The following is a 12,385-nucleotide window of genomic DNA, read 5'->3' as shown; positions in this document are numbered from 1 at the left end:
GGGCGTTGGGGAAGGGCAGGAAAGGGCTGGGAGTCAAGGGCTAGGTGAACTCCTTCACTGGAAGTTTACTCAGGTTCATTTTGGCACAAAAGTTTTCGGTATTAAAACTTCCTGAATGAAAAGGTCTGAAAAGTATTTTGATATGTAATACCTACCAAAGCCTAACTACGGAAAAGAAAACCTTGAGGTCATGAATACTATCCCTTTAAGTAAAGTACACTCTTGTACACTCTTGTTCAGAATCTCACAAGAACTGAAATAAATTTTTAAAAGCCCCAAATTTAGAATGACTTTTATTTACAAAACAGGTTCTTTTGTTTTACAAAACTTACAAAAATGACTTAAAAATAGAAATAGCTTCTCAGGCTCTTGGGAACTACTTTTAAGCAACAAGGAGTCAGAACTCAGATGGTTTTCTTCTTTCTAAGAGTTGTAACAGCAACATTTATGAATGCTTTATCGCTTCACAAAAAAATCACACGGCTCTGAGCTGCCTTCCTCTGGTGGAAAGGGCTCTGGTCAGGCCAGAGTCTGAAGGAGCAAGATCTTCTCGTTGATGCAGAACCTGTGTAGCACCACCATCAAGTTCTCGCCACAGCGGGACACCTGACGCTCCATGGCCAGGCGGAAGTCCTCCTTCACGCCCTTGGTGATGCCCCGAGTGACCGTGTGGTGCCTGAGGGCAGCGACAGGGAAACAGGTGGACACCACAGTTAGTGCCGGCATCACCGGTCAGTGTTTCTGGGGCAGGAGTAAAACCTGACTGAAATCTACGTATAAGTAAAACATTTAAAAAAGGAAGAAAAGCCCTAACCAAACAACCCCCCCCTGCCCATTCCTTCTCAGAAAGTTAAAACTAGACAGACATTTCCCCATTCCATTAAAGTCTCTTTTAAACACCCAAACATCCAGTAAAGTGCCACCCGCTTTGCTTCTGAACTCTTGCAGGTCTGATGCTAACGCATCCCTGTGCTGACTTGTGCACAGTTCTGTTACTCTGGGCCGCCTGGGTCCAGTCCACGTGGCCACACAGCTCCCGTCCGGACAGGCCAGCCGAGTGCGGAGGCAGCAGCAGGGAGGAGGGAGAGCAGAATGAGCCAGTCACCACACTGAGCTCAGGCCTGGGGTGCTGTGATAAGGCTCAGAGAGGCCAGGGGCTTGTACACAGCCACTGTGGTTCCAAGCGGGTCTCTCTCCCGGTGATGCCAGAACAGGACAGCTCCGCTAAGTGCTGAGCCCACCCAGACTCGGTCTGTGTGAGAAGCAGCGGGAGGAGCTGGAGGTCCCAAGACAAGAGTCTGGCAGGGGTGGGAAGAGAGAAGCAAAACCGCCGAAGAACAGCCAGTGGCCTGCAAAAGCCTACTGGGGACCAGATGCGGTCCACGCGCTCAGGAGGCGTGCACCTTTGTGGAGGCTCAGTGGGAGCGCACGCAAAGTGTCTAGCTACGCCCGGAAGTTGTGCTGAAGAGAAGGAGCTCACAAAGGAAATCCCACAAAATCCCAGAAAACTTAAGGCACCAAAATGAAGAAAGGAAAAGAAAACTCTAGCAAAACTCAATGGATTCAGTTAAGAGGAGAGGAGTTTTAACTACCAGGTGAGTAATGTAGTAGGTGTAGACCAATAGAAGGCACCTCCATTCCCCGTGTCTCTACTGCCTCACTTCCCTCAGACACACTAACAGGGATTTTAACTTAGCTTTTTATATATTGGCTAAAAGAAAACTGTTGAAACCACTTTAAAATGTTCCTGATTTTTTAAAACTTGTATTATCATATAAAATAAAATACAACAGAAGTCAAAAAGTTACAATGCAACAGAAGTAAAAACAAAACTAGGCTCTGTCAGGCTAGCGAAGATATTACAGGACACTCTACAATGCCCATGGGCATTTTAAAGAACTATACAGTAAAACAGCAGCAGTGCCATGGAGAAAACACAGGGTCCTTTGTGGACGTTTTCAGTGAAGTTGGCTGGTTCACTCAGTATTAAGGGCACAGTGTCAGTAAGGCTGAGGCCATGAGTCACACTGGGAATAGACATGGACCCATTTCAGCAGCCCTGAGATCCTCTTTTCTGCATCTCAGACTGCAACCCCAAATGGGAGCCAACCCACTGACCACCCGGAAGTTATTGGTATTTGCAGACAGCAAACTAACAGACAGGCTTTGAAAGCTCAAAGCAAATTCTTCCTTTAACGCCAGTAAAAATATAATAAAATGTGTATCCTGCTGATGGCTCAATGGCATTGTTTCTACCTATAAAGCAGTGCAACTCAATTATATTTCTATCAGAGTCTCTATTCCTCTGGTAAGTTTGGATGAAGATGAGAATTAGCTTTTGTAGTTTAAGGGCCAGATAAATTAGCTAATAAAGGCAGCATTCCAAATATTTTCAATTTAGAAAGGGAAGGTCTGAAAATCAGTATCAGTGGCAGGGAAATAGTGTGCTAAGGCCCAGTCAGACCAGAACATCAACACTGGTCACTAAGATGAAAAATCCACAAATAAAAATTTATTTAAAATAAGCTTCAGCATCCTTACATATTTATGAATGAATGCCTTATGTTTTATCAAAAGAGATAACACAGTCTAGTGCCTAACCTAATGTGCACTTTAACACAGTTTTTTAATATAACTTCCATTTTTTTCCAGATCCATAATGATTTTTAAATTGAACACAAAAACACTGGCAACTTATGGAAAAAAATAAGAAATGTTACAATATTACAACCAGATGGTTTGCCAAGGAATGCAGAACAAATTAAAAAAATAAATAAAGCATGAAAAAGAGCACTGAGGCACAGAGAGCTGAAAACCATGGGCAGTACAACATGTGGACAAAACGCACACTATGAGCAGGTGTTTTCCACTTGGTACCTGTCAGCAGTCTGTATGCTGGGCTGAAGCACAGGTAAGAATTCCTGCTGCAGTAACCCCATGGGAGGGCTAGAAGGCCTTTAAAAAACAGCAAACAGCAGCATTCAAACACCCACACCGACTCACCCTGCACTGCAAAAACAACACGCCAGAGAAAATGCACAAGACTGGAACAGACTATGCAGAAACCCTTGAACTTCCAGAGGGCCCCTGGCAACAGTGGTGTCTTGGGGGAGGACGGGAGAAGCTAGCAGCCTTCTCCCTGCACCTGCTGCTGGGGCATGTCCAGAGCATCTTGTTCCGGGGCCCCGAGCTCAGCCCACTCAACATCTGGTGTAAAAGCCACCGAGGAAGAGGATGGCGGGATGCAACTGAACAGCAGTGGGGCTAACACGTGAGAAGACACATTTCAAATCCAGCCTCCTTCACTCTCCACTCTGCTCAGGCCCCCGCCAATCCCACTGATAAACCTGGGGATTGCTGGTAACCATTGTTGCCAGGACTGAAGCCTCCAACTGAAGAGGCACTTCCAAGAGGCCTAGAGGGGCTGGCAACGTGTTTGATAAAGAAAGGTTGAGCCTGAATTTCAAAAAGTATTGAGAAAAGGAATAGATGGGGGCAAAAAAAGTCTGGGACCCATGGCTCTGCAGAATTTCATAACAAAGATTTAGTGCACAGGACACTGTTTTTCCATTTTCATCTAGTCTAATGCCAACTAAGAGACTGCAAATATCAGCATAGAAATAGTTCTCTATTTTAAAATATGTAACGACAGAATGTCTATGTAATGAATAAAGAGCTTATTCCTTCTGTTGGTCAGGCCCCGGGTGCCCTCAGCATCGGTGCTGTCCCCACTTGGCATCTGAGCAGGCCAGGATGGACTCACAACCTTACCCAAGGGGAGGGCTGTATACTGCTCTCAACACCTCTGCTACTCAGCTGGAGGCACCCCCCAAAGATCTGCAATGGCTTCAGAGAATTTGTTTGGAACCCAAAGGGAAAAGGAATATAGATAGTTTTACTCAAGATTCAAATCCTAGCCCCCTTAGACGAGCTCTCTGGCTTTCACAGCATGCTTCTCCTGATGTAGTTTATGGGTAATTTGAAATGCAGGTTTCAAATGGACTTTGAGATTCACCTAGCAAAGACTGGGCAAATTCCTACAAGAAATACAGCTAAGTAACAATCCCTATTCCTGCTTCCATGATGATAGAACAGCAGGCTTACCAAGAGGCTTAATGGTCTTCGACAGGGAGTTAGAAGAAATTGAAGTTTATAGTGACCAAGGTGGGGGAGCACGGAATTATCTCTCAAAGCCTAGACACGCATGCTGCCCATCCCTACCTTACTCTAAACAACCCTTTACAATGAGATCATCTGGGCGCTGAAAAGCCCCTGCTTTCGCTCCTTGTCCTAGGGGTTTCTGCAGGTAACCAGGTCACTGTTCAGCACCATACAAACTGCCTACAGAAGAAAGGTTCAGTATAATGAAATCTGAGATCCAACTGTTGATTTTTTAACAGCCCGTTCCCTCACATCTCCACAAATGGTTAAGCATTATCTGAAGTGAGAGATCACCTGTAAGTATAACCCTAAGTAAATGGAGTTGATGCTACTAAGGCTGTCTCCAGATTACGGTGATTTGGATGGTGAGTGTTACTGTGATTTAACTAAAAAGCTATTAATAATAGATATATTTTGTATATCCAGCCTCAAAACCTAGGAATCTTTTAAGCCCACAAAAGGGGTTACCTAAGCTCCCATATCAAAAAAGTCATCTTTATTCTCAAACACTGTTAAGAGTATTTTAATGATGCAATTATTTTCCCCATAATTCTTAGTTGTAGTCTTGCAGAAGAGAATGGAGAGAGGAAGAGGAGCATGTCCAGACCGGCTCGCCTAAGCATCCTACTGTATAAAGGTCTTGTGTTTTTAAAAAAGAGCATTTTGTTCTGTTATTTTAGATATTTAGAATATTTATTAATAATATTTACAAGATGAAGGACAAAAACCCCATTTAATCTCCTCTCATTCTTTAGAATGGATTCCACAAGACCCTTTTCTCAACAGGAGTAATGTTTGCTATGCCCCAAATTACTGAGGTGATACATATCCAGAATGAGCATCTCATACTTCCCTCTCAACATCTCTAAGGCTCTACAAATATAGAACAAGATGTGAATTTTTGCTCTCAATAACTGAAAACTTGTTCATGTCACAATTGAAAGAAAAAGGAAAATGTTTTCAGCCTTAGTAACACTCCCTTCTCACTCAGGGCTCAGTCTCTTGCAGTGACTCTGACAATGACTCACAGCCATGCTGAGTATGCAGGACGCAAAGGAGGAAGTATGAAAATAAAACTACACGTGGCATTTACAGCACAGAGGATATATTATCCAAACTACAATGAGTATTGAAGGATAGAAGCAAGATTTATGAGCTATTTAAAAATCATAAATGGTCACTAACTTTATCTAGGGGTGGGAGGGCATACCTGAGACCAGGCACCCCACCATTATTTCTTGGGGCAGGTGTGTTTTGCGTGGGGGCACTAGACCCAGCTACTGACCCTTGTGCGATGTAAGCAATTACTGCTTAGAAAGGCTTCAAATAAACACTGAAATCCAAGTATAGTTTCTAAATAAAGTCTGTAGTTTTCCCTAATCCAATACAACTTTAATTACACATGACTCTTCTTAATTAAAAACATTCTATGTCTAACCAGAAATTTATAGGGTTACCCTGTCAATTTTGGAAAGGAAAAGATAATCATGAATGAGACTTCTGTTTAGTGAAAAGGTTTCAAAAGTGACAGAGGTACCCCAATTTGAACAACGTTTTACTGGAAATGTACTTAAGGAAACACCAAGTTTCAGAGGGTACCCAGAATCAACTCTACTCTCAAAAACAGAGACCAGGTTTGGATTCCTTTCTATTACATTTCTGAAAGACACAGGAACTTATAAATACTTCCTACAAGCACACAAAAGGTGAGCACTTAGCACAGAAGAGCAAGACAGCATGCTTACTTGATCAGCATTCCTTGATTGGGTAGTAATTCCAGATGGATTTTCCCACCTTCTTGAGTTCTTAAGTAGGCGAATTCCTCCAGCATATCGATATCTGCAGGCCAGATTCAGGTTAACCACATGTAGAAACAAGGTGCCCTGCTCTCTGAGATGTGGAACAGGCTTGCAGTGACTGTGTAACTTGCCCATGGCCAGCCCGCTAACTAGAGTCAGTACTGGAACCCGGGTCTGTCTTGTTGCCAAATTAGTGATTCTTACACTAACCAAACCACCTCATTAAGATAAATGTATTTCTCATACAGATGCTAATAAAGACATTCTGTATGGTCATAACAGCAAAACCTGTTTTTGGTTTTTTTTTTTTTTTTTTAAGTAGGCTTCACGCTCAGCACGGAGCCCCACGTAGGGCTTGAACTCACAATCCTGAGATGAAGACCTGGGCTGAAATCAACAGTGGGACGCTTAACTAACTGAGCCACCCAGGCACCCCAGCAAAATCTTTTGTTTTCTTAGTAAGAAATGAAAGTGGCAGTGGTATTGTATCCCCGAAAATAGTTAAGAAATCCTGCTCTAGGTGCTTGGACAAAGACAGCACATTCCTCACACCACAGGTGGTCTTTCCCTAGGAAGAGTATGAAATACAACACTTCCTCCCTATTGTCAAAAACAACTGCTGGGCTACACGCATGTTTGGTGGGGACTCAGTGGCAGCTGTAACAGCTGTGACATGGTGCTCTAACAGCTGACCCCGGGGGGGGGGGACAGTCAGGGCCCTAAGAGAGGCCCCAGGTAGATGAAGGCCAATGAACTGCTATATTCTATGGCCTCACAGCCAATCTGGGCCTGTCAGGAACTTGAAGGCTATTAATTTAGGCATCTTGGGTATCTTCCCAGAAGTCGCTGCAAGTGGAAAATGTACTTGGGCTACTAATATTCCTGATTCATTGCATCACCTCTGTGAAGCCTTTTATGACTCTCATGAGACCAACTGCCACAGTCCCATTTTTAATCACCATTCTGTCTTTCTTTCCCCCAGAGAAAACCATTATTTCTACCTAGAATGGTTGATTTCTTGTACCATGTGTTCATTCTATAAAAAAAAAGTCAGAATTTCTTATCCTTAAATAAGAAAAAGGATACTTGTAACATAATTGAAAAAATTCTCATATTGGAAATTTCCTTGTTGGCAAATCTTATTGACAGCTTTCAAGAAGAGATTCTCTCCCCGTGGCCACTCTTGCTGAAGCAAGACGATCACATGCCCCAGTGCCATGTCGTCCCTGCTGTCTGTGAAAGCTCGCAGCTGCAAGACAAGGATTTGTGCAGACACAGAAGGAAAAGGAAATCATGGGGTGATCTTAAATATATCAAATATCCCTTCCTTAAAAAATGCTGCTATATGGGGCACCTGGGTGGGTCAGTTGGTAGAGTGTCTGACTTTGGCTCAGGTCATGATTGTGGGTTTGAGCCCCGTGCTGGGTTCTGTGCTGACAGCTCAGAGGCTGCAGCCTGCTTTGGATTCTGTGTCTCCCTCTCTCTGCCCCTCCCCTGCTTGCACTCTGTCTCTCTCTCAAAATAAAGATTAAAAAAAAATGCTGCTGTATGAAAATGTGTGATATCAAGAACAAAACAGAATACCTGCTTGCTATGCAAACATCACAACTGCCTTCTGATGGGGGTGGGTCCTAACCAAAGAAACCTCGGTTCCCTCTGTGCTGTGAACAAGGTCTCTGGCAGGGCACTCCGTGAGCATTGTGATGGGAGCTGGATGTGCATGGTGGGCTGGAAGCTTTGACTTTGGGAAAAGGGCAACAGAAGTTGAGTCGTTCTGTATATCAGAGAGAGGAATTTGGGGATTTCTTTTAAGGGGACGGTTGTGGGCCAGGGTGGGCAAGAAGCCTTGTAGGAGAGGAGGGTATGAGGAGAACATGGACTGGGGAGAACAAAGGCACTGAGCAACAAAGAAGGAAGCAGGAGTGTGAACTGGAGAAACGGCAAAAGAACTTTTTTGTTCTAAATGAGCAGCGAGGCTTCAAATCACACTTCAAATGGTTTCTGTCTCCCCAGGGGATTCTGACCATGAGTTAAATCTGGGAATTATGGCCCTAAAGCAGAGACCCAATACTGCTGTTCTCCTGCTCACAAGCCTTGGTGAAATGCAGGCCGAGGCTCCGCTCCACCTGCAGCCACAGGCCTGGCGTTCTTCCGACAATCTTTAAACTGGCCCAGTGGTCATCTGGTGGTGGTCATCCTAATGCCTGGAATGCTTTTAACCCCCACATCTTTAGGATAATAAACTCACATCCCTCTACGAACCCAATGGCATTTGTATTCTCTTCTTCTAGCCAATACATTCTGACATACGTTAATGCATAAAGTATTTACTGAACATCACTATGGGCAAGGATATTTGCATAACTGTCCCACTATTCTTTGTAAACTGCTCAAGGATGGGGGTCATCTCCTACTCATTAGTGCCTAGTACAGTTCACAACTAGTATTTGTCAATTCCTAGCTCATGTAATCTCCCCAGTATACCAAGTCACTCTAGATCATCACAGCAATGTTCCAAATTAAATTTCTTTAATGCCAATCAACTTTCAGCTTACCTTAAAACAAGCTAACATTAAATGCAGGCAGTACGGCATGATGGCCTTACTGGTACAAGGCAGAAGCTTCAGGTCTGAACCTAATAAAAAGTCCACAATATGTTTGTTATTATTGAAGAAAACAGCTTTGAAAAGCAAATGTTTAAGACTTTTTCCAGAAAAAAAGATAAGCAACAGTCATATGACTTCAAATATAGTTAAACCATGATTATATGTAGTGATGATGAAATTGGTTTTTTGAAGGGTCTCTGGATTTCACTTATCAATCTTCTTTCCTAACCCTGCTTAAATACTTTTTATAAAACATTTCAAATGTATAGAAAATTACAAAAAGAATATTACAAATACCACTGTGATCAACTCAGCTCTATAAAATGTTAACATTTTGCTTTAAAAATTTTATATTAAATATCACAAATTCAGTTGAAGCCTCCTGTGTACCTTTTTCAGACCATGTCCTCTTCCATCACCCTAATGTAACTATTATCCTGAATGTGATGTTTTTCATTTCTATGCAACAACAAAGAAGAAAGTTTTGCAAGTTCTCAGTTTACTAAATAAATGGCATCGTATTATATGCATCCTTCTGAAAACGGTTTTTGGTACTAATACCTATAGTTCTAGCTGACCGTTTTTACTCTTTATGTATTATTCTGCTATTTACATATGCCACAATTCATTTATCCATTCTTTTATGGGGGACACTGAGCTATCCAATTTTTCACTATTACAAACAATGCTGAAATAAACATTCTTATATACATTTTCTTGTGCACTTGTGGAAAAAAAACTTCAGGCAATAATTTTCCAACCAAGACCTTAATCCTTTCCTTTATGGTGTATGCTCTTTATATCCTAAATCCTTCTCTACCCTGAGGACAAAAGTAGCAAGAAATAATGGAGATGTTATGCACACATATTTACACACGTTTATGTATCTAAAACAAAAGGTTCATTGAACAAAAGGTTCAATTTAGCCTTTGTACAGGAGATGCACTCATTTTAATGATACTATTAGACTCTACGTCATTAAAAAAGAAAACATCTGGTTGAAATTCATGACCCAGTGGGTAAGGACCCAAGTTGGAAAGGCACTGATCTAAGAAATTTAACTAGAAGAGGTATACAACTAGGTTATGAGATGTTCAACTGCAACAGCTAAATTGGTCTCCAAAGTGTTGGTGTGAGTTTCTATACCTTCCAGAAGCAGACAGGCAATGTGTGTCTTCATATCCTGGTAACCAGGGTTGCTACTCTCTAATCCCTGCATTCTGATGTGTGTGAAATGGTAGCTTACTGTTTTAATCTGAAGCCCCATATTGCTAATAGGTTAAAAGTTTTCTTTTTTTTTTTTTTTAAGTTGAACCTATGAACCCACAAGATCATGACCCGAGCCAAAATCAAGGGTCGGATGCTTAACTGACTGAGCCACCGAGGGGCTCTGAGCGTTTTTTCAAATAGTTTGTGGCCATTTGGATTTCTGCTTCTGTGACTCTGTTCGTACTCTTTGCCTGTTTTTCTGTGAGGGGTTGGTTGGTTGTTTCTCACTGGTTTGAAGGAGCTGTTTCAAAATTCTGGAAGCTCACTTTTTGTTGATTCTGTGTGCTGGACAATTTTCTTAACAGTCCATGGCTTAGCCTTTCACTTTGATGACACTATCTTTCATTGGTATTTTAATTTTACTGGAACTAAATTTATGTTGTATGCTTTCTGTAGCCTAAATCCTTCTCCACCTAGAAGGCACAAAGAATCTTTTCTGTATTTTCTTCTAGAAGTTTAGAAGTTTTAGTTTCCATTTTTAAATCTTAAAATTTAAAGAATTTTTGTGTAGTGTGAAGAAGGGATCACATTTCTGTTGTTTTTACATTTGGATCAATTATCCCAGCACCACTGATTAGATAAATTCACTCTTCCTCCACTTAATTGCAATATCACGTGCTTCTCGGTTCTCTATTCCATCAGTCAATTTCTAAGCCAATACTACACTATCTTTATTACTATAGCTTTAAAATAAGTCTTGATGTCAGCTAGGTCCAGTCTTACCCCCTAGACCTGCTTCTGTTTCACACAGATACTTAATTTTCAAGGGGTCTGGGCTATTTCTTTCTTTTTTTTAAGTCTCCCAAGTACCTTAGAGAGCTTCAATAATGATCAAAACTGTCATGCTTTTGTCTTCTAGGAAATTTTTAGTGTCTTAATAAATCTACCTACTAGTCGCAAAGACCTTTTCTTATAAAAAATGTTATTGTTTTAACTTTTCCATTTAGTCTCGGCCCCATCTCAGCTTTCCTTTCTCCAAAGAATTACTCTGGTGTCTTCACTAAAAATCACCTGACCATACTTGTGTGGGTCTCTCTGGGTTCTCCATTCTTCTGGAGAACCCATACTGTTTGGATAACTGTTTGGATTACTCTGGTGTCTTCACTAAAAATCACCTGACCATATTTGTGTGGGTCTCTCTGGGTTCTCCATTCTTCTGCCCATACTGTTTGGATAACTGTAGCTTTACTTAAAAGTCTTGCTATCAGGGGGTGCCTGGGTGGCTCAGTCAGTTGAGTGGCTGACTTTAGCTCAGGTCATGATCTCACAGCTCATGAGTTTGAGCCCCACATTGGGCTCTGTGCTGACAGCTCAGAGCCTGGGGCCTGCTTTGCATTCCGTGTCTCCCTCTCTCTCTGCCCCTCTCTTGCTCGCACTCTTTCTCTCTCTCAAAAATAAATAAACATTAAAAAAAAACAAAGTCTTGCTATCAGGTAGGGTAAGTTGCCCAGTTTTGTTAGTCTTTTTCAAAACTGTTTTGGCTATTCGAGGTTGCACTTCTATATAGATTTTAGAATCAAGCTTGTCTGGGGGCACCTAGGTGGCTCAGTCAGTTGAGCATCTAGCTCTTGGTTTTGGCTCAGGTCATGATCTCATGGTTCTTAAGTTCAAGCCCCGCGTCAGGCTCTGTGCTAACAGTGCAGAGGCTACTTGGAATTCTCTCTCTCTCTGCCCCTCCCCTTCTCTCAAAATAAAGAAATAAAAAAAAAAAAGTCTGATGGGATTTTAATTGGGATTGCATTGAATCTGTACACACATTTGAGGAGGACCAGAACCCTAAAACATTGGAGTCTTCTGATCTATGAACATGATTTTGCATACTTTTCAATACATTTATCCCTAAGTATTTTATGTTTTTTGATATTATTCTATTTGGAGATTCCTTAGACTTTTCTTTTTTTTTGTTTTTTTGTTTTAAGTTTAGCTATTTTGAGAGAGAGAGAGAGAGAGAGAGACAGAGAGAGATCACACACGTGAGTAGGAGAGTGGCAGAGAGGGAGAGACAGAATCCCAAGCAGGCTCTGTGCTATTAGTGCAGGGCCTGATTCAGGGCTCAGTCTCACCAACTTAAGATCACGACCTGAGCCGAAATCTAGAGTCAGACAATTAACTGACTGAGCCACCCAGGCACCCCCCCTTAGGTTTTTCTAACATAGCCACATACGTTGCTGCAAATAAAGGCAGTCATATCTGTGAATGAAGATAACTATTTTTCAACCTTTATACCTTTCCTTTTCTGCCTATTGTACTGGCTAGAATCTCTAGTATGTTTAATTGAAGTGGTAAGAGGAGATAGATACTCTTATTAAATTGTTGCTGATCTTGGGGAAAGCATTTGATATTTCATAGTTAAGTACGATGTTGAGGAACATGTTTCTAGTTTGCTAAGATTTTTTAATAATCATGAATAAATGCAAACATAACTGCATAAATGCATATAGATGCATTTCTATCTGCATCTATTAAGAAAATTATGATTTTTCTCCTTTAATATATTAAAGTGGTAATATTACAGGGACTGATTTTCCTATGTTAAACCACTTTTGCATT

The 12,385-nt window shown here is 41.6% G+C and overlaps 1 protein-coding gene across 4 annotated transcripts in view; it reads right to left on the bottom strand.

The window, feature by feature from the left end:
- Window positions 1-275: 275 nt before the first annotated feature.
- The window catches only part of INTS10 (integrator complex subunit 10), a 32,556-nt gene continuing 20,446 nt past the window's right edge, over window positions 276-12,385 (bottom strand). For 3 of the 4 annotated variants that reach the window (XM_040443458.1, XM_040443597.1, XM_040443679.1), the window contains exons 14-18: window positions 8,516-8,595; window positions 7,047-7,209; window positions 5,907-6,000; window positions 2,878-2,955; window positions 276-676 (exon numbers count right to left, since the gene is read on the bottom strand). In XM_040443458.1, coding sequence (XP_040299392.1) covers window positions 520-676; window positions 2,878-2,955; window positions 5,907-6,000; window positions 7,047-7,209; window positions 8,516-8,595 — 572 coding nt within the window. In that variant the 3' untranslated portion in view covers window positions 276-519. The remainder of the gene's footprint in view (window positions 677-2,877; window positions 2,956-5,906; window positions 6,001-7,046; window positions 7,210-8,515; window positions 8,596-12,385) is intronic. The other variant, XM_040443523.1, reaches the window with a different exon arrangement.

This window comes from Herpailurus yagouaroundi, unplaced genomic scaffold (genome assembly GCF_014898765.1).
Source record: "Herpailurus yagouaroundi ecotype Mexico unplaced genomic scaffold, PumYag 28, whole genome shotgun sequence".
NCBI classification, from domain to species: domain Eukaryota; kingdom Metazoa; phylum Chordata; class Mammalia; order Carnivora; family Felidae; genus Herpailurus; species Herpailurus yagouaroundi.
The sequence above is the reverse complement of the archived record's forward strand: the minus strand, read 5'-3'. Positions and strand labels throughout refer to the sequence as shown.